Source organism: Artemia sp. Qi Xiang Cuo, chromosome 19 (assembly GCF_049724085.1).
Source record: "Artemia sp. Qi Xiang Cuo chromosome 19, ASM4972408v1, whole genome shotgun sequence".
NCBI lineage: Eukaryota > Metazoa > Arthropoda > Branchiopoda > Anostraca > Artemiidae > Artemia > Artemia sp. Qi Xiang Cuo.
This window is the reverse complement of record NC_142812.1, coordinates 45,748,678-45,772,259: the sequence shown is the minus strand read 5'-3', so window position 1 is coordinate 45,772,259 and position 23,582 is coordinate 45,748,678. Positions and strand designations below refer to the sequence as shown.

Here is a 23,582-nt window from a genome sequence, read left to right as displayed (position 1 = left end):
AATGAAATGCAAATCTAATAATGATGAAGACGTTAAAAAACAGTAAACAATACATATAAGAGACAGAGCTGTAGCGTTGAGTTATTAAAGAGCCATGTGCCTTCATTGTATTATTTCTTCCATCCTTTTGTCTAGCCATTTCGCATAGAAGCAGCGACAGTAGAAACTTTGGAGGGGGCTCATTCGGTCTGAAATCGATAGATCCAGGGCCCGTTTTAGAGTAAAAACTGATCAGAGTGCATCCCCCCACTCCGTGTTACTTTTTTACTACCCGGCCGCCGCGAAACCCTCCAAGACCTCCAATCAAAATTTTTAGATAATCATTTTGTTCAGAATAAACAAAAAATGTTGGCACAATGTATTATTATTTTTTTTTTTTGGTTTCCAGACCCGGGCATTTCGTATCAAAGGAGTTGTCATAAAAACCTCGAAAAAGGCTCATGCAATTGTAGACTGGAGTGGCTTGTGACGTTTTTAATAATAGAAAGTGACTAAAGTGCAACTAAAACCCTTTCCACACCCACCAGTTCCCCAAACACATCCAATCAAAATTATAAGATAGTAATTTTGTTCAACGTAGTTGATTTCCAGATAGAAATTATGTTTTTGAGGAGGACATTCCCCCACAGCCTTCTGGACAAGGGTTGTAAGTTATGCCCTGGGGGCACATAAGAACGACGTTGGCACAATATATTATTTATTATTTTTTTCCTGTAGAGCAGGGCACTTCGTATCGAAGCAGTTGTCGTAGAAACTTCGAAAAGGGCTCATTCGATTGGAAATTGGAGTGGCCTAAGTAAAGAACGATGTTGGCACAATGTATTATTTTTTATTTATTTTTTTTGGTTTCCATACCAGGGCACTTCGTATCGAAGGAGATGACGTAGAAACTTCGAAAAGGGTTCATTAGATTGGAAATTGGAGTGGCTAGTGCCCTTTTTAGTAGTCGAAAGTGATTGGAGGGCTACTAGCCCCCCCCCACCCATCATTCCCATAACACATCCAATCAAAATTTTGAGATAACCATTTTGTTCAGCGTAGTTGATTTCAAGATAGAAAATATATTTTTGAGGAGGACACTCCCCCACAACCCTCAGGGCAAGGATTATAAGTTGTGCCCTTGAGGCATATAAGAACGACGTTGGCACAATGTATTATTTTTTTATTCTTTAGAGCAGGGCCCTTCGTATCGAAGAAGTTGTCGTAGAAACTTCGAAAAGGCTCATTCAATTGGAAATCGGAGTGGCTTGTGCTATGTGATTGGAAGGAAACTGACACCCCTTCCACGCCCACCAATTCCCGAAACTCATCCAATCAAAACTTTAAGATAGCCATTTTGTTCAGCGTAGTTGATTTCCAGATAGAAATTATGTTTCTGAGGAGGACACTCCCCCAAAGCCTTCAGGGCAAGGGTTGTAAGTAATGCCCTGGAGGCATATAAGGTTTCTATAGAAGGTGTTGTCGTAGAAACTTCAAAAAAAGTTCATTCGATTGGAAATTCAAAGGGCTAGTGCCCTTTTTAATACTCTAAAGTGATTGGAGGGCAACTAACCCCCCCTCTCGCGCCCACATTTCCCCCAAACACATCCAATCAAAATTTTGAGATAGCCATTTTATTCAACGTAGTTTTAAGTTCTGGAAACTATAGCTTTGAACAGGAAACTCCCCCCACAGTCTTCAGGGCAAGGGTTATAAATTATGCCCTGGGGGCATATAAGTTTTATTGAAATCTTTGTTGTAGAAACTTGAAAAAAGGGCTCATTCGATTTGAAATTCAAAGGTCTAGTGCCCTTTTTAATAGTCGAAACTGATTCGAGGGCAACTAACCCCCCTCTCACGCCCACCTTTTCCTCAAACACATCCAATCAAAATTTTTAGATAGCCATTTTGTTCAGCGTAGTTCCAGAGAGAAATTAAGTTTTTGAAGAGGACACTCCCCCACAGCCCTCAGGGCAAGGGTTGTAAGTTGTGCCCTGGGGGCATATAAGGTTTTTATAGAGCGCGTTGTCGTAGAAACTTCCAAAAGGGCTCATTCGATTTGAAACTGAAATGGCTCGTGCCCTTTTTAATAGTAGAAAGTGATTGGAAGGCAACTAACACCCCTTCCACGCCCACCATTTCCCCAAACACATCCAATCAAAATTTTGAGACAGCAATTTTGTTTCGCACAGTTTAAAGTAAATTATACCTTTGAGCAGGACAATCCCCCCACAGTCTTCAGCGCAAGGGTTATAAGTTATGCCCTGAGGGCATATAAGTTTTTATTACAATCTTTTTCCTAGAAACTTGAAAAGAGCTCTTTTGATTGGAAATTCAAAGAGCTAGTGCCCTTTTTAATAGTCGAAATGATATAACGGCAACTAACGCCCACCTTTTCTCCAAACAAATCCGACCAAAATTTTTAGATAGCCATTTTATTCAACGTAGTTGAAAATTTTGGAAATCTAGGTCTTTAAGGATGACAACCCCTCCCCCCCACAACCCTCAGGGCAAGGCGTGGACGTTATGCCCTGGGGGCATGTAAGGTTTTTATAAAAAGCGATGTGTAAAAACATCAAAAAGGGTTCATTCAATTGGAAATTGAAAGGGCTAGTGCCCTTTTAATAGTCAAAAGTGATTGAAGGGCAACTAACCCCCCCTCTCACGCCCACCATTTCCCCAAAAATCCAATCAAAATTTTGAGATATCCATTTTGTTCAACATAGTCGAAAGTTCTGGAAATTAGATCTTTGAGAATGATAACCCCCCCAGAGCCCACAGTGCCAGGGATGTAAGTTAAGCCCTGGGGGTATATAAGGTTTATATAGAAATTTATTGCAGAAATTCCAAAAAGGTCTCATTTGGAAATTGAAATTGCCCTTTTTAATACTCGAAATTGAGTGGAGAGTAATTAACCCCCCTCTTACGCCAACCAATTCCCCAAACACATTCAATTAAAGTTTAGAGATAGCCATTTTGTTCAACGTAGTTGAAAGTTCCGGAAATTATGTATTTAACGATGACAAACCTTCCCGAGCACCCAGGGCAAAGGTTGTAAGTTATACCCTGGGGGATATAAGGTTTCTATAGATAGAGTTGTCGTAAAAACTTCAAAAGGGGCTCATTTAATTGGAAACTGAGAGGGCTAGTGCCCTTTTTAATAGTCGAAAGTGATTGAAGGGCAACTAGCCACCCTCTCACGCGCACCATTCCCCCAAACATATAAATTCAAAATGTTCAGATAGCCATTTTGTTCAACGTAGCAGAATTTCTGGAAATTAGGTCTTTGAGGATGACAACCCCTCCCCCCAGCCCTCAGGGTAAGGGTTGTAAGTTATGCCCTGGTGGCACATAAGGTTTTTATAGAAAGCGTTGCCGGAGAAACTTCAAAAGGGCTCATTTGCTTAGAAATTGAAACGACTAGCGCCTTTCTTAACAGTTGAAAGTGATGGGAGAGCAACTAACGCCCATCTTAGGCCACCATTTTCCCAAACACATCCCATTGAAATTTTGAGATAGCTATTTTGTTTAACGTAGTTGAAAGTTCTGGAAATTATGTCTTAGAGGATGACAACCATCGTAGCAGCTCGTAGGGTAAGAGTTGTAATTTTTGCCCTGGGGGCACATATGGTGCTTATAGAAAGCGTTGTCGTAGAAACTCAAAAAGGGCTCATTCGAATGGAAATTGAAAGGCCTAGTGCCCTCTTTAATAGTCGAAAGTGATTGGAAGGCTTGAAATTTTTATAGCTAAGATCGATGTGGGTATAATGTATGATTTTTTTATTGTTGTTTAGACCAGGGCATTTCGTATCGAAGGAGTTGTCGTAGGAGCTTCGAAAAGGGCTCATTTGATTGAAAATACAAAGGGCTGATGCACCTTTTAAATGTCGAAAGTGATTGGAGGGCGACTAATCCCCCTCCCACACCCACCCCCCTACTTGCCTTTAGGTTTGAAAACTATATGGCGCCATAAGATAATGTCAAAATGCATATCTCTAATGCTAATTCCCAATAAAGTGTCGCAGTAGTATCTCTTTAACGATAAGCGGTATATTGCTCAAACTTTCGGGCTATTTCCAGTCTGAAAATTAAACCAAATCAAAATAGCGCATACAAATGAATGTGCATTGTCAGTTTAATATACATATACTGATATTTAGTAATCAAAATGTTAATATTATTTGATTTATTAAAGTTGTAAAAGTAAGAACATTTATGTTTTTTCAGTAAAGTGCAAATTATGTTCTGGCCTTGGGACGGCATAGGGGTTTTGAGCCGTACTAATGTTAATTTCTGCTCGTTTTGAGTTTGACTCGATTATTTATTGTAATTTCTGTTCGTTTTGGGTTTCATTTATTATCGAAGCTGATTTGCGGTAGTTTCACGCTTGGTAGATTATTATACTTTATTTTGCTCATTTTGTGCTTAATGGAGTTCTTTACTTTTCTTTGAAAAGCTTATTTTGTGGAAAAAGTTTTTTAATTAATCTACAATAAATGTGCATTCGGGGATGACATGAATCTAACGGACTTTCGGACATAGCGCAAATTTCAGATATGATTTAATTACTGAATTCTCTACCATTGTCTGATTGCAATATTGATGGAGATCCAAATGTTAAAAACATTGAAAGGATATATATATATATATATATATATATATATATATATATATATATATATATATATATATATATATATATATATGCTCAATGCGCTTGTATTCTAACCGCAGACAATTTGAGCCTTTTCTTGACGTCATGACGTCAGCATAGGTTCGATACAGCCATCCTGGGGAAGATACGAATTTGTTAAAGTTGTGACCTATTTTGATCGTTTTTGTGGCCAGAAATGTCAATTGCAAGTTTCAACAAGAAAAAAAAAACAAACTATATAGCCAGTTTTGAGGCCGGGCCCCGGCATGGCTATGTCACAGACTTGTATATATTAATTCTCATTGTAACTTATCTTGTAACCGCAGACACTGTGAGCCTCTTCTTCATGTCATGGCGTCACCATAGGTTCGATACAACCAGCCTGGGGAAAAAAATTCTTCCATAAAGCTGTGACCTATTTAGATCATTTTAGTGGCCAGAAATGTCTATATGCCAGTTAAGAAAAAAAAAACCATGTATCCGATTTCAAAGCCGGGCCCCGGCACTCGGCATGTTGCTACTGTTTCCTCGTGAAAGAATAGCAACAATGACTCTTAATAAACAGTTACATTGCCATTACAATTCTTTTATTCAACGTATATACACGGTTTTGTGGAAAAATCAAATTATTAAGATACCTTGTTACAGTACGGTGGATGAAAAAGTGCTTCTTGATCAGAGGTTATGGGTATATATATATATATATATATATATATATATATATATATATATATATATATATATATATTTATATATATATATATATATATATATATATATATATATATATATATATATATATATATATATATATATATATATATATATATATATATATATATATATTTGGACACACTTGAAATTAGAAAGAAATAAGATAAGAAAGAATGACTGGGAGTCAATATATGGTGGAAAGAAAGTTTGGACTTGGTAAGTAAAAAATTACTCTGGGAGTCAAGATATAGTGGAAAGAAGGCTAATGACTTTGGAAGTCAAAGATATGATACTGGATGTCAGATACACCAGATAGAAAATTTAGGACTTGAAAAAAAAAGAAAGAAAAGAAGAAAAAAGACACGCTGCTGGGAGTAGAAAAATATTGAGAAGAAAATGTCACTTATGACAAAAAAAAAAACCAGTAAGGCAGATGTACATATTAGTACAGACCAGTCACAAGTCTTAGAGTTTTTGTACAAGCTAGAGAGCCTTTATGGGAGGGCCAAAAGTTAGAGAATTGTATGCCTTTGTCCTATATTTGAAAAAAAAGATTGGTTGTTTGACACACTGTTATAGACAGGTGGAAAACTGATTTCTTAGAAAGCCGTTTTCCGTTAGAAATATATTCCATAAATATAAGGTGCCTTAGTCGGGAGATAAGTATGTTTTTTTAAGAAGGTTGCAGCACCAGAAATAATGAAGGAACAACTTAAAAATGTTACTTGGAGAAAAACATCGGACCAGATAAAGGTAGATCGAATTGCAGAAGCAAAATTGCCGAGTGAAGAGCTGCAAAACCACAGAATTATTTCTTTGGCTTCGGATTATGCATCCTCAATGGAACGAGAGGTAGGGAGTGAAGAAGCGGGAAAATATTTTGATTTTGCAGCGGCCGTTTCTCGCAGAATCACGGGGTGTAGGCATATCTAACCTGGTCATAGACCTTTATGATTTAGCAATATCTTTCTAAGCATAGATATAGAAAAAATTGAACTTAATATTTTAGATAAAAATATAATAGAACGGAGATCCTATATCTAATTAACCGTCTACCAAATCACTAAAATCAGGCCTCGAAACTCAAAAACGTACCAAAAAAAGAGAAAAAAAGTAATAAAGTAGTAAAAAGTTGTGACAGATAAAAAAAAGTAAAAGAAAAGATGAAAAAAGTCAGAAGCTAGCTACCACAGAAGACTATTTAAGAATTTTTAAATACTCTGAATACACAAAATTAATAGTTTTCGAGATATTTTCAGAAGAAGATAAGAGTATTTTCTGGTCTTTCTTATTATTTGTTATTTTTCATTCTGTTTTGGAATTAGTGTTCCGTTCCCTAATTCGGTCCATTTTTTCAATCAAGGCACAGTTTTTAAACCTTTCTAGATCCTGGCTATATGTTTTAAATTATTTAGATGTCGGCTATTTTACACCTACAATACACCTACAAAATACTCAACAACATCTTAGGTTTGAATACAAGGCAAAAAAAAAAAAAAAAAAAAAAAAAAAAAAAAAAATCCAGATATTTTCAGTAGAAAGTTTTTTCTGGTCTTTCTTATTCTTTTTTATTTTTCATTCTGTTTTGGAATTAGAGTGTCCTTTTTTCTAATTCGGTTCACAACTCATGGTTTTTAAACCTTTCTAGATGCTGGCTAGATGTTTCAAATTATTTAGATGTCGGCTATGATACACTACAAAGAAACCCTACAATACCTTACAACATGGACATCTTACAACACTACAACATGGTTTCAGTGCAATGCAAACAACAGAAAAAGATCTAAAGAAGATTGATTAGTAGCTCCATATTTTCAATCAATAATCTCCTTGGTTATACTAGGACAAACAAAAGGGAATCTGAAGAGTCCCGTGGGGCGATAATTTGAAGACAAAGTAGATTTTTTATTTTTTACGCCAATGACTTTTTTTTTAAAAGAGGGATATATTTGGATAAAGGCTTGGGGATCCCGTCCTTATCGAAAACCAGAAGTCATGTGGAATGTCACTTTTTGGAAAGACAGCGATTACCCTGAAATATAAGCGAATTTATTGGGCAAATGACCTATAGCCGCAGCGCATAAGGCTTTCCAAAATATTCGAAAAAATCAACTTTAGCAAAAATTAACGTGTTAACGTTTTATCCTGGTTATTTTCGTGTTAATTCGTGTTGTATTCGTATAATATTTCGTGTTAACGTCTGAATATTTATGGACGCTAATTTTCGGGGAGATTTTTGAGAATCAAATTTTTTTTTCGGGAAATCAGGGAGTAATAGAAACACTGAATAGTGAACACTGAAAAAGCAAATCTAACTCACGATCAACAAATTGTCGATAAAAAAAAAAAAAAGAAAAAAAAAGAAAAAAAAAAGAAAGAAAGAAAGCCTGAGATTAATCACTTCAAGAATGTTTAGCTAAGACTTCACTTTGTACGCAGCTCACTTTTACTGTATCTACTTAATCTCAGAAGTATATTGTATTGATTTTATTTTTATTTTGAATTTGAGAGTAAGGACGAAGTGGGTAAAAAAAATACCTGTAAATTGAAAGGGGCTCAAGAAGAAATTTTGTCCAAGGAAAAACCTATTTAGAAGCACTTTTCTTCATAACTCAGTCGCCTTAAGTACATTAAAATAAAAGCATTTTGCCGTTACGGTGTTACCACAAAGGTATTAAATGATAATAGATTATTGTTTGGCAAAGATGTCCTATTTAAAAGCTTACAAAGTAAGACCTAATTGCTATATTTTTATTCCAATTTGTACTCGCATTTTTCACTGTTCTTCAGTTTAACAGCTATAGCATTTAAACTATATCCTTGGAAGGACAAAATAAAGAAGACAAATACCTCTACCGTAGCCAGTAGTATAGCCCCGGGCTTGTTTCCGCTGTGTTTGTACAACTTGTTGCTGGTAGCCTTGAGGTGGACCTGGCGGCAGAGGATAGGGAGGCTTTGGTTTGCTTCCTTGCTGAATAGTCGGCAAATCAGACTGAAATCTTGGAGGATGGTGATGCTGGCTACTTTGTCTGTTTTGTAGGCTTTCATATTCATAGTAATTCGATATTGGTCGATCTGCTTTTGATTCCCTGGACTCGCGATGGGAGCGTTGGGAGCGGTATTGCTGTTGCCTTCTACTAAAAAAAAAAAGAAAAAAAAAGTTTCCGGTTATAACGCCTTTTTTTTAATTATGATACCTTCTATAACTGGTTTCATTACTGAAGTGGCAGAATTGTCAGGGATCATGGTGAAAATTCAGTTTCAGAATTCAGCATAGTGATTGTTTGAATCCAAACACTATATATAACCACATATACTGAAGTGGCAGAATTGTCAGGGATCATGGCGAAAATTCAGTTTCAGAATTCAACATACTGAATGTTTAAATTCAAACATTATACGTAACCACACATACTGAAGTGGTTTTATTACTGAAGTGGCAGAACTGTCAGGGATCATGGCGAAAATTCAGTTTCAGAATTCAACATACTGAATGTTTGAATTCAAACACTATATGTGAACATTCTATATGTAACCACACATACTGAAGTGGTTTAATTACTAAAGTGGCAGAATTGTCAGAGATCATAGCGAAAATTCAGTTTCAGAATTCAACATGTGTAAGCCAATACCAGGACAGTGCTTAGCACTTTTGGTATATATAATACAACTTTTGGTACTTGTATAACAAAAATTAAATAAAAAAAACAAGTTTTTTTTAACTGAAAGTAAGGAGCGACATTAAAACTTAAAACGAACAGAAATTATTCCGTGCATGAAAGAGGCTGTCCCCTCCTCAACACCTTGCTCTTTACACTAAAGTTTTTTATTGTTTAAAAAAAATAGAGTTGTGAGAAAGTCAAACTTTAGCGCAAAGAGCAAGGCGTTGAGGAGGGGACAGCCCCTTTCATATACGGAATAATTTCTGTTCGTTTTAAGTTTTAATATCACTCCTGACTTTCAGTTAAAAAAAAAAATTTTTTATTTAATTTTTGAACGTTTTTTTATAAATTCACGTATTGATCTTGGCTCACAGTACATGAATAATTAACACAAAATTTTCATATTAATTTACTTTTATTGGGTTAAATGGCTTTCTCGAAACTTGTTTCCTTTTATTTACGAACGTTTTTATTAGTAATAAATATACGTAACTTACGAATTAATTTACGTAACGAACTTCTATATTCATATATTTTTAATACCTATATTAGGGGGTTCGCCCCTAGTCAATACCTTGTTCTTTAAGCGAAAGTTCGAATTTTGTTCCAATTCTTTAAAAATGACCATTTAATCACAAAGGCCGTTAATTAGAATAAATAGTTCTTATGAAAGTACTAAAAAATCTCTGGCTTAAAGAGTGAGGTATTGACTAGGAGGTGAACCCAATCATATATTTAATATTTTCTCTTCGTTTAAAGTTTTGATGTTGCTGCTGTTGCAGTTGAAAAACTTGTTTTTTTTATATTTAATTTCTGATCTATTTTTAAATAATGCTGGGAAGTCCGGCGTCCCCTCCATAGCAACGTCCCTTCCCCCATGAAAACTTCCTTCATGTTCGTTTAAAGTTTTGATGTTGCTGCTGTTGCAGTTGAAAAACTTGTTTTTTTTATATTTAATTTCTGATCTTTTTTTAAATAATGCTGGGAAGTCCGGCGTCCCCTTCATAGCAATGTCCCTTCCCCCATGAAAACTACCTTCATGGAGAGATCCTCCCACATAACCCCCGACCCCCCCCCCCCACTACCAGGAAAAATCTCCCCTGAAAACGTCTGTACTGTATACTTCCCAATAACCAATGCTATATGTTAACATTGGGTAAAGTTCATAACTTACAGCCCTCCTCCCGGGAACTTCGGGGGATTAAGTCATCCTAAAAGACATACTTATTATATTTTCGAACATGCTGAACAAAATGGCGATCTTAAAATTTTGATCAGGTGACTTTGGGGGAAAAAATGAGCGTGCGAGGGGGCCTAGTTGCCCTCCATTTTTTTGTCACTTAAAAAGGGCACTAGAACTTTTAATTTCCATTCCAATGAGCCCTCCCACGACATTCTAGGACCACTGGGTCGATACGATCACCCCTGGAAAAAAAAAAATTAATAATAATAAACACGCACCCGTGATCTTTCTTCTGGCAAAAAATGCAAAATTCCACATTTTTGTAGATAGGAGCTTGAAACCTCTACAGTAGGGTTCTCTGATACGCTGAATATGATGGTGTGATCTTCATTAAGGTTCTAAAAGTTTTAGGGGGTCTTTCCCCCTTTTTTCGAAAATCAGCCAAATTTTCTCAGGCGCGTAACTTTTGATAGGTAAGATTAAACTTGATGAAACTTATAGATTTGAAATCAGAATTAAAATATGATTCTTCTGATGTATCTATTGGTATCACAATTTCGTTTTTTAGAGTTTCGGTTACCATTGAGCCGGGTCGCTCCTTACTGTTTGACACCCTCTACCGCTCAAGTTGTTCATGCATTGACGCATAATAGAACCGGTTTTTTTTTCGTGAGTTTCTTTCAGCTTAGCGTGAGACAAGACAAAGAGAAGTGACAGTATAGCTGGAAAATATATAATTTGGGCTATGCATTTGCACATTAGGGGGGAGGGGGTGGGGGTAAAGTATTTGGAAGGTGTGAAGTTAGAAAACAATTTTTACTACATAATATGCAGAATAATTGTACCTATCACATTAGGCATGCAGACCCGCTATACTTTAACCAGCGACACCAGGACTCGAGCCCCTTACCTCAGGATTTCAAGTCCGGAGCGCTAACCACTCGCCTAGGGCTTTAAACGTCATATAAATACCGTCTGATGACTGTCGACCTTCAAACAACCAACACTCGTGTATACGAAACGAAGCTCATAATTGAAAGTCAATATGACTAGTCAACCATGTCAAAACTCTCTAGAGCCCCGTTAGTTTCACAAAGCAAAACTAACATAACAAAATTTCTTCTTAGGCAGCATCCCAATAAACGGAATGACTTAAAAGAACAGATTGTAACTGCCGTTTCTTCTGTGACACTCAATGGGTATTTGGAGAAGAAGAAGAGCATAGCAAGAAGCACGACTTTTAAATATGAAATTAACCGCACGCACGTGTGGGTAGCCCAAAACGGGGAGCTGGCACTAGTGTCGAAATGAGCAAGAAACAGCGCCTGAGGTTTTGCGTCTCTTTGCAGTTTTTTTTTCAAATTTTGCAATTAAACTACATTTTCCATTGTTTTTACAGGGGCTAAGTTATGGAATTCGTTAAATGAGATATTATGAGATTTATGTTGAATGACATATATTAAAAATAGTAATTTAGGTGGATTTAAAAGGCTGTTGAAGAGTGAATTGTTTTCTAAATATGATTTTAACGATTAATGTAATAGAATACGTAGTTGATGGATTAAACTGGCTTTAAATCATTAAATTTAGTGTTTTATTTTGATTAAAATGTGTTAAGGAAGGAGTCAAGCGTTAAATGTTAAGTTAGTGGTAGCAATATAAATGATGTTGTAGTTGAGTTTTATTTTTAAACCACTCCAGAGGTTAATGTTAAGTTTTTTTATTGCTTTTTTTGTCGATTTGTTTGATTATCCCTCCTCCATATCATGCTGTGCCATTTGGAGGAAATGTGTTTATATTAAGTTTTTTGTTCATAATTGATATTAAATTTAAAAAAAAAAAAAATACAAATTAGCAAATATTTAATTCCTTCCTCTGGATTTCTTTCTTCGCTATCGATTCATTCTCATAAACATTGTAAAGAAATCTGAGAAAAGGATTTAGAAATAATGCATTGACTTAGCAGCTAGTTGAACTTATCATATTGTATCATTAGCACTGTGATGGATAAAACTTACAATAAAAACTTATAGATCTTAATTTTGTGCTCTAAAGCTATCCCTAACTTTTCAAAATCATATTATGTAGCAACTTTTTCCACAGCAACCAGAAATCAGAACACAATTCCCAAAAATCATCCCGAAATTGTGCGCCATTTTCGTTATCTAAAATCACTAAGTTCGGAGATTTTTAACAGACATGTTTATTGCTCAACGTTCAGGAAAGGTCTGATTCATTTGAAAAAAATTCATACAAAACGAAAATGGATCGCTCTCTCAGCTCTCCGCCACAACAGGCAATTAACGTATCGTTTGCAACATGTTTTTCCATTTTCAATTTTAAAAATAATTTATCATTCTTTGATTGCTCCTTATTTAAATTATTGCACAATTATTTATTTAAATACTTTTTGGACGCATATAAAACCCCTACAGATCCTTCAAAATAAAGCAGTGAGAATACTTGGAAATTTTTTACATCGTCCATCAAAACTTAGAGATGCATCGGAAAATGAAACATTATTTCTTTTCTTGAATTTATTAGATCTGAAACATATAAGAGAACTTCATATATCAATATGGCATTTTAAAATACAATATCCTAGTAGTTATTTTTATGAAAAATCTCTGTTGATTCTGCCCCCTCCTTCGGCTCTTAGGTGTTCTGGAAAATATCGAATTCCCTTTGTTAATTGTGAAAGATATAGATTTTCAATTAGATACCAAATACCATTTATTTCAAATAAATATAGACTGAAAGATAGAATTCAAATTGAGGCATCATTTCGGCAAATATCAGTTCTAAGGAAGAAAATATTAAAATTATGTATTGACCTGTGATGGTGGAATAGAAATTTTTTTATTATTATTATTATTTTTTTTGTTTATATTTGTTACCCATGTTGGGATAGCCTTCCGTGCCTCACTTGTCCAGCGTTTGTTTTCTTTATGTTTGTTATGTTTTTTGTTTTTTTTTCTTTAACCAGGTTTTTTTTTTCTTTCTCTCTTTTGTTATGATGAGAAAATTTTTTTTTTTTTTTTTTTTTTGTTTTTTACCCAATTTTACGAGCTTTGCTCTCTGTTGGGGGTATATGTTTTTTGTTATGTTGAATTAATCAAATAAACAGTTAACAGTAACCTTTTTCAAAACAAACTTTAACGAACTACGAGCCAAGAAAATATCACAAAGTAAAACTAGAAAGAAAGAAATGATAAAAATCCGTCATATCCCCTCCCCCTTTAGCAGTGTTTCATGAGTTCTTCCTTCGAGGTCTCATTTAAGACGCGAAAGGGGTTAGGGTCACTTTGACCACTATTTACAAGAGAGACACCACTCTGGCTCAACCCTATGACACACGTGTAACTAGACTGACCCCGTCTCAACCAGACTGCCTTACAATGGTTACAATTCTTTCTATAGTTTTTAACGGCTGTAAATAAGCCATAATTAAACCATGTATTCCGGCAAAATACGATCAGCAAAGGATCTAAATCCTTTACTCAGATTTCTCTACAATGTTTACAAGCGAAGAAACAAAACCAGAGGAAGGGATTAGATATTCATGCCAATTTGTCTACATTGTACTTGTTTCTGACACATTTGAGGGTACATTGTATATACATTTAAGATTCAAATGGCTACGAAGTCAATATAATGTTTTACATCTCCTCCTTAAATTCCTGATCAAAGTGTTGCTGCGACACTTGACGTATCCTACGCAACGTAAATTTAATTGATGCTAATGTAGAACTGGAACGAATGTTCCTAGCATAGCACCAGGGGCGTAATTTGCTATGGGACAGGGGGGGGGGGCGGGCAACTGCCCCTCCCAAACCTGACTCCACTCCCTCAGATTCCAGTTTGCCCACCTCCCAGGTTCTTCAAAAATGTTTTCAAAACTAAGATAAGCCTACATAATTGAAGCAACCACAGAAACGGGTCAATTTTCTGTAGTAAATCTTTACCTTTATAGTACTATATGGCTCGTTTTCAGTGGGAAAATTGGTTCAACTTTGCCCCAGACCCCGAGGATTTTGGAAAAATTGCGCCACTGCAGGGCACCCGAGTTTAATTTCAGTTTCAGAGAGCTAATCGTTATGGGCAAATGCTATACGACAGCGTTTTATCTACTATGATGGTACCAAATGTTTGGATGGCAACCCAGACTCAGATATCAATGTGACGATAAGAAATAAAGTCTATTTCCATGGGTTCTTCATTAGTCATCGTCTCCTTCAATCCATCTGAATTTTTTATAAAAGGAGAAAAAAAAAACTCCGAAATTGAACACACCCAACCTATCACATACTGAGATTGGCCTCCAAGCACGTAATTAATGGTAACGTTAAACTGGAACGAATATTACTGGCAGAGTACTCAAATTTTATTTCAGGTTCAGTAGTTGGGTAAAACTGACATTGTTTGGGCAAATATAGTAAACTTTATCTACAATGATGGCACCAAAATGTTTGAATGGCAATCCTGACCTAGACATTGTTATGAGGCATAGAAATAAAGCCCAATTTCAGGGGTAATTCCCTGGCAATAGTCATCTTCGATCAATCAAATTTGTAAATAAAAGGAAGAACAACCGATTATATACAGACTATTCTGATTAGTCAAGATTGACCATGTGTAGCCAGTCACACGTTGAGATTAGAAAAAAAATATGTAGTCTAAGACTAACGTCAAATAATCGGCTAGCTACTTTCTAAATAGTATAGTTTGGCTTGGCATAAAAGGAAAAGATAAAGTAACTAGAAGTGATATCTGAAAGACAATTATTATAAGCGTAAATGAAAAATAACAATACAATACGACACGGATGAATAAGTAAGGGGCAAATAAAATAATCATGCCAAAGCTGAATTGAAACTAAACTAGAAGTCTATACTTTTCATGCGAAATTACACATTACTAGTTGAATAATACCTTTCTTCCTCAAATTCAACTTTGGCTCTCTGCCATAAAACCTGCTCTCGCAGTCTTTTCAGCTGTCTAGGGCTTATAGGAGTTCTATAGAAAAAGATAGCCTTTTTAGCTGCAATTCTGCGAAACAATCAAACGAAACAAAAACAAAATGATTTGGAAGTGTGGTAAATATATTAAATAATTAATGGAAAGGATTATTTTAATTAATGCAGATGAAAAAAAGAAAAAGTAATATAAAAAAATTTAACTTAGATATTTAGAAATACATGAGAATTATTTTAACAATTTCATTTAAATAATTTCATAAATGGCTTAATAGAAATTATATTTAGAAGTTATTATTTAGAAAAAAATTATTTAGAAGTTTGGTAAACATATTATATAGTTAACGAAAAGATAATTTTTAATTAACGCAAGTGCAAAAAAGGAAAATAAAAAATAAGTTTATTTTATATTTGTGAGAGTTGATGAAAATAATTCAATAACAATTATTTTAACATTTTTATTTTATATAATTTAATAAATAGTTTAATAGAAAACAACTTTAATTAAATATATTCTTATTTATTATATAATACATAGAAAGCAATTAACATAGAATAAAGAAAATGAATAACAAAAAAATAACAATAGCCGACACTTTTCCAGCCAAGTTATTCGTTAATAGTTGAATAATACTGTTTGTCATGAAATTTAACTTTGGCTCGCCGTAAAACCTGTTTTTGCCGTCTTTTCAGTTGTCAGTTCAGTTGTCTAGGGCAACTTTTCAGTTGCAGTCTTTTCAGTTCAGTTGTCTAGGGCAATAGTGAAAGAGGACAAAAATATGGGTTCAATAGAAAAGAATAACTATTTTTAAGCTAAATTCTGGGGAACAATCAACAGAGTAAACAACAATAATTTGATACGGTACTTAAAAAAACAAAAATGAATAAAAGCCTATGGAAAAAAATAAAGCTTTAAAAATTCTATTTTCAATAGCTAACAAGATGAGGGTCTCTCCTTTATCCGGTTGATATTAACCTGATAATTATTAACTGACGGCTCCATATTAGTATGAAAAGAGCCGACACTCGATGCTCTCATGGGATGAACAGAATTATACCCTTTGGATTGGTTGAAATATTGCAGCAGTTGCTACTTTAGCACTGAAGGTTTCAACTATGGTAAGAAAAACTTTTTTTATACAAAGAAATCAGTTCTAACGCTTTAAAATGGTCGAATTTTATATTATTTTTATAATTACAAACCCTATTACTATTGATACAATTTAAAGCTGTTCTGTTTACATCTCCCTGTTGTTGCATCAGCTCTTGCTACTTTTTTTTTTGGCTATTTCCTCCGTTTTTGGCCCTGGGTGACTTGTTACTTATGAATTGAGAATATTACGATCTTTACCCCAAAATGTTCAGAAAACTGGAAATAATACACTAATCATATAAAAAAAAAATTATACTTAAAAGGCCCACGAATTTTAGCCTAAAAATAAATGCGTTGGCTTTGAAAGGGGTTTTAAGGGTCTTTTATTCTGTATTTAGACCTACTGAGAATTATTAGAAAAAATAAACATTTGTGTTGCAATTTGGTCCACCTCGAGCCGTAGAATGACTAGCCTATTAAACTTCGGTCGTCAATAGGCAAATAGGGGTATCAATTTATAATTCTCTAGAGTCAAACTCTTTCAAGGTTACTTGATTAAAATAATGTATTTTGCTATCTCCTGTGCATAAAGCCTCAAACACTGGCAGATCCAGGAGGGGGGGGGGCCAGATTTTATTTTTTTCAGGTACCCTCCTTCCATTTTTTTTTCTGTTTTCACGCTTTTTAAAAATAAGTTTGTCAATTTGGTCAATTATTGCCCCCCCCCCAACATTTCACTCTAGATCTGCCCCTGGCCTTAAATAGTTAAAAGTAGTTTATCTTGAAACGAATATTTTTAGCGAATGTGCTACGAATGCTACGAATCCTGTGCTTGACAGAACACATGCCCAAATCTTACAGAATGTTTTATCAAAGTCACTGTAACAGGGGGAACAGGGGAGTTTGAGGCATTTAATCAAAAGGGCTTACTCACCGCGTCAGTTTGGCTTTATAGAATTTCGCTTTACTAAACAGAAGCGATTCAATATTTTAGGTAAGGTCCAATTCTGTATTGTCTTCTAAGTTATTTTCTCCCAATAACTTTAGCAGTAATCTTGTATTTATTTTAATTTAAGTATAAAAAAACTCATACATAAAAGTTTAAATATAATATAATATATTTAAACGTAATTATATTAATTAAACATAAAAGTAAAGATGAAAAAGCTACAATTTTTCGGAAAGCATGAAACCGAAAAGATGTATAGGAGACACTGACAGCAAGAAAACGGCGGGGGGGGGGGGATATTGAGAATGCATAAAGTGGAAAATTTACCTTATTTGTTCATGCCTTTCTTCGACATTGACATAGTTCGGGGGTTGTCCTTGTGGTTCATAGCGTGTAGGCTGTCGCTTAGTCATATCGAAACTTGATGACCGCCCATGGACTATTTCTTGGGAAGAAGCAGGCCTCTAAAAAAAAAAAAACTATTAATAATACCGGTATTTTTTTTTTGCAACCTACTACAAGCATGGTTGCAATGGCATCAGTCTTTTATTTTGTTCTTTTCCACAAAAAATTTGTCCGAAGACCCCCCCCCCCTCGGAAAGCTAAGGAAGTGCCCCCACCCCCAAGTTCCATTTAGGAATTTAGCTCAGGTTTTTATTTTAATTTAGTTTATGTGGCAACAATTGTCGGCACACTGGGCGATTTTATCGGTACATTCTTTATATCCCCCCAACAACTTAATGGCTAGCATCCCTTACTTAATCTATACAGCGAGACATTGAAAAACACTTTAATTGTTTTTTTTTTAGCATAATAAGAAAAACTAGTAATGGGACAATGGATCGGACTGGAGTTTCGTGATAATGGTGGTTTTTCAAAGAATCGAAATCGTATTTGGGACAAATTTCCTCCATTCTTGGAATCATTCCACTGTGTAATTCAGCTTTTTAAAGAAAAGAAAAGAAAGTTCCATTCTTTTTAAATTAAATTAAATTTAAATTAAATTCCATTCTCTCTGAAACTGGATGATCAAATTTGTGTGCAATACAACTGCTTAGTTAGCAGCCTTATCATGAAATATGTCAAATTATGAAAGTTCAACAACAATGATATTTAGAGTTCAGCATATTGTTAATTTGGACTGGATTTTGTAAGGTTTTTTAGCTTAGCAAAGAAAGCTCCCTTTCCAAAATGCATAAACAAAGTTAGGGTAACATATTTATTAAGTATTGCCGTAATATCTTTTTTGGCGAGATGGTTTTTCCTGATATATTCAAATCACTGTCACCAGGCATGTGCGCAAGATTTTATCTTGGAGGGAATACAACCTCAAAAAATTGGCAAACCATAAGGAGAAAATAAGATATTAGAGAAAAAATGGAAAAAAGATCTTAATATCCTGGGGGCCACTTGCCTGAGGATCCTCTACCCCTATGCATGCTCCTTACCAACTATTATCAGCCGAATTTAAGTTTTTGCGTATTGCTCTATTTAGTAGAGTAAGTTTCCTGTATTTAATCTATCCAATTTACTTAATCTATCTAATCGATTTAATTTTTGGATTCTATAATATTCTTTTTCTCTTACTCACAGAGGTGAGTAAGCAAGTATTTTTTTTTCTGAGCTACTGACTCACATATCTTCCCCATTTTTAGGCCAAAGAACCTCTGGGGGGAATAGTCTAGTGTATTACAGAAAATGCAAGATAAGATTTACCACTAATAAATATTATCTTATAATTTTATTTTGCGTCATTATTTGACGTGAAAATGTTTATTTTGGATTTAATATGATTTTTATCATTTGTAAAACCTCACAAAACACGATACAAAGATTAAAATTATTCTAACAACCAATAATTCTTCATTTTCTTCTTTCATCATTATTTAGTGTTGGATATACGCAGAGGATTGTTCCAAGAAATTTCTATTCCAATAAAATTCCAAAAAATGCTGACGATTCTAGTGTTTCATATAACTTAATTATGGTTACATATTAATAATAAAAAAATAATACTTCAATGGGGACAAACCTTTTTATTTGACAATGAAACAATAACAAAATCTCTAGATATTTCGATCTCATATACAGCGGCCGTCTTCAGCAGATAAACAGCAGGTAAGTGTTTATCTGCTGAAAACGGCCACTATACGTGACCGAAATATCCAGAGATTTTGCTGTTGTTTCACTGTCAAATAAAAGGAGCAGTAGTGAAAATAGTAGTAGTAAAAATTAGTTTTTATTTTTATTAAAAAATGGGTCACACACACAAAAACAAAACATTGAAATCTCCATATAATACTAATAAAACAAAACTAAACATTATCTGTTACTATCAAAATAAATCCCGACGCATATTAGCGTGTTTGGGACAACCCGAAAAAAGGACATTTCAACTACTAATACACTTCCTCGCAAAAACAAAACAAAAAAAGCTCTGACTCCTCCTCCCCACCCCCACGCCTACCAAACTTTTAATCAATAATTTCTAAAAATAATATATTTATAGGAAACTTTAAGGAATCCCACACTCATACTCTATAATTCATCATGCTTCCTTACACATACCGACATTCACCTCAATCAACACACGAATCAATTTCTCTTTTAATACTCACAAGCATATACTCACTCCCAAATAAATCACACAATCCATGTCTACAATAGCGGTTAAAACAAATACATCACAAAAAAGCACGGAATTCCTCAAGGGTCTTCTTACCTTTTACTTCCGCCAGAAGCCAGTACCTGAAATATTGCAAATCTCCGCTCGTTATCCCGCTTCGAAAATCTTAGATAGTTTACAATTCTCAGAAACAGAATAAATGTGCATAACAATAAACATGAACAATGTTTATTGGAACGTAAATAACTCGAAATTGTTGACTAATTTCAAAGATATTTATTACTAGATTTCAAAAGTTGGGGAAACTACGTTAGGAAAGCCGAGACAGCTTAGGCTTCCAAATAACGAAATATAGCATACAATAAAGTAACCATTTACGTGTAACTAACCTACGTGTAACCAACCTACGTATCATCAACTTTACGTGTAACCAACCTACGTGTACCTTGTGAGTTACACTTAGTCCGTGGAGGGAAAGGATATAAAAGAAAATACTGAAAAGGTAAATTCACAGATACGCTTAACATAGCTCTATTTGATGTCTAGCAAAATAGCTTCATAAAATATCTATAGCATGAAAGCTTCTGTTTTTTTATCAGTGAGTGGAATTTTTCTAAAATTCAACACTCCCCCCCCCTTTTTTTACAAAAACAGTGATCGTAAATTTTGATGCCAATGGAAAAATATATACATACTTATTGCAACTGATTTAAGAAGATGCAAAAGATAACATTTATATCTTTTTGTATTTATGCATTATCTTTTCAGATAAATTCTCTGTTCACGATAAGTTCTCTGTTCTTAAATTCTATGTTCACGTAGAGGGTCTTTCCCCTCCACATAAAAAGACAAATCATATCTGCTTAAAATAGCCTTATTTAGTCTTTAGATAAGTTCTTGGATGACCTCTTTCCACCTTGAAAAGTTAAGTGATCCGATAAAGTGAGTGGAATTCTCTGAAAATTTGGTAGTTCTGGTTTACTCTAATCTATTTCTCCAAACATACGTGTCTATCAATAAGGGTGCAAAATGAGACATTAGCCATAGAGAAGATAAAAACCAAAGAGAAGAAAGAAGCAAGAAACAGAAGAACAAAATAATTATACAAATTTGGTGCAATAACATACAATTATGAAAGCATAATGAAAAAAATGAAAAATGTGGTTCGATCGCACTATCTAAAGCTTTAATTCACGATCATGATCCAATTGACATTATTATAAAAATGACTTCCATGAGAGGGCAGAAGAGGAGGAGTCTTTGGCTACCAGGAATTGGATACTTTTTCCAAAAAAGGAGCAAGAGAAAATACAAGAAATATTAGAAAATTATAACAAAAAACGTACTTTTTAGACGATCCACAAACAACATCGCATTACTCTATATTATCAGTTGGTTTCTGACTGATTCCCCCTCCCCCTGCGGGAAATTTACCCCCCCCCACTGACAATTTCCCCCACATCTATAATTGAGGAACTGAAGGGAAAGTATGACAAATAAAAATAATGAAGGAAAGATGGGATTTTGGAACATTCTGCCTGTATTCCAAAATATAGGTAGAATACATGGTGCAGAGTATCTTATAAAATTTATTTTTAGACATTTATTTATTTTATTTTTGAAAGAAAATAAAAGAAAAAAGATAAAGAAGATAAAAATAAATAATTTTTTTTGCTTATTTAAAGTAAGGAGTTCTATAAATTTTAAATTTACTTGATTCCGACAAAAAAACAAACAAAAAAACTTCAGATTGAAAAACCTTCTGATTGTACGCCAAGTGGACGCGCTCTCGGTCGCAAGGGATATAGATAGACTACAGATAGCCAGACCAAATCCACAGGCAGTAATTAATCGTACTTCTCAGTCCCAGCCAGTATCTTTCTATATTTCCATCACGGGACACCCCTCCCACAGTTACAACTAATTTCATATTTTCAAATTATTTTCTTTAACATTGGTCTTACCCTCCCTTAATAATTCAACCCCTAGCTCCTAAAAACATGAAAAAAAGAAGTCCAAAGTCCCTTTTTTCTCTTTTCTTTTTACTTCTCATGCTTTTCCCCCTTGGCTGCTCAATTTTACATGTGAGAGAATTTCCCAGGTGCTAATTTTCCACGGAAAGGGGGGGGGTATTTGCTCATGGAGGGATGAGTTTCCCGCGGAAAATCGGCCTACAATCATTACCAGTTATCATAATCATTCTTTGAATCATATCATTATTTATCCCATCAAATATTCTACATTGATCATTCCACTAAAACATCACCATTCAAATATAAATTTGATAATATTTAAAATATGGGAACAAGAAAACAATTGGTTCTGAGTAATCACATTATTTCAGATAAAATAAATCCACCTGGAAAGGTGGATTAAACGGTATGCGACTCAGAAGATCCATTTAATATAATTTTTCTGCATATTAAGAAAAAAAAATATTGCCTTTTCTTCAGAGTTTGGCAGAAACCAAAGTTTAACCGAAATCTCTATTTGGTATATTTCCCAAAAAGAGAAAACCAAAAGAGAACCAGTAGAAACACTTCAAAAAACGTATTTTTTTCTACAATCTTTCTTTTCTATATGTATCTTTTCTACAGCGATTATGGTGCTTGATAAAGTATATATGGTGCTGATAACTATAATTCCACATGGGTGCAAAATGAAACCACAACCATTGTTCTAGAGCAGAAAGAAACCAGAGACAGAAGAATGAAATAATTACCACAGAATCATGCTTCCCAATTTGACATAATTTCAAAAAAGACTCCAATGAGAGCGCAGAAAAAGAACAGTCTTTAGCTACTAGGGATTGCATGCTCTCCCCATGATCCAAATCCTTTGTAAGCACAAATACAAGAAAAATATTATTAGACCAAGCATAAGTAAACACATTGCCAAAGTATAAGCTAAATTACAGATAACTGCAAAAATCTTATTGGAAGGAGTTAAAGACAAGCTCAAGCGACATTTTTCCACAAAAAATGCAATTTTTCAGATATAGAAAGCTATTTTAAAAAGTTATATAAAAAGGTTTAGCTGGTATCTAAATCTTTTTCTATTTTTTCACCTTATTTAAACCCCTCGTAATTACGAGCCCAGCTTTAAATGCCCAGCCTGTACATAGTTAACATAAACATAACCATAAACATAAACATCCAACATAAATTTTACTTCTGAGAACATTAAACACCAGATTTAGTGACGATTTCTTTGTCACAATTATTTTCTAAATGTTTTGTACAGAAATGCAAAAAAAAGAAATTTGGGGAAAAAAAAAAAAAATCAGACTAAAATTAACACTTCAGACGGAAGTGTAGCCTATTAGCCTAATACTTTTCCCCAAAAAGATGTATTTTTTTTCTTGGCTCAAACTTGATTATCCGTTTTATGAGCTTCACTTTTATGCCATTATGATACATAGTTTGCTATCATTTTAAATTGGTAATGAAGAGCGACGGTATATGGTAGATAATATCTTCTTTTCCGAAGTTCCATTCCAGTTCATCTTAATACATGTTATCAATGCTTTTGACCATCAAGTTTGATCTTAAACAAAACTAGTTCTTTGCTAAAAGCGAAATTTCAATTCACTGTCAAGACATTTTCCCGCAAGACTTTAAAATCAGTTCTAGTGATCTCTCTAACAGTCCACTTTCAGTTTTAGTCTTGTTCAATCATGCATATTCTAATGCGTTACGTCAAATATATTAATTCGCTTTAAGTTAATTAAACATAGCAGGGAAAAC

At 34.4% G+C, this 23,582-nt stretch overlaps 1 protein-coding gene across 6 annotated transcripts in view; it reads right to left on the bottom strand.

The window, feature by feature from the left end:
• Positions 1-23,582, bottom strand: part of baz (par-3 family cell polarity regulator) — a 229,921-nt gene that overhangs the window by 6,401 nt on the left and 199,938 nt on the right. For 4 of the 6 annotated variants that reach the window (XM_089105453.1, XM_089105454.1, XM_089105457.1 and 1 more), the window contains 3 exons: positions 22,559-22,672; positions 17,538-17,674; positions 8,198-8,484 (listed from right to left, as the gene is read on the bottom strand). In XM_089105453.1, coding sequence (XP_088961579.1) covers positions 8,198-8,484; positions 17,538-17,674; positions 22,559-22,672 — 538 coding nt within the window. The remainder of the gene's footprint in view (positions 1-8,197; positions 8,485-17,537; positions 17,675-22,558; positions 22,673-23,582) is intronic. The other 2 variants (XM_089105456.1, XM_089105458.1) reach the window with 2 other exon arrangements.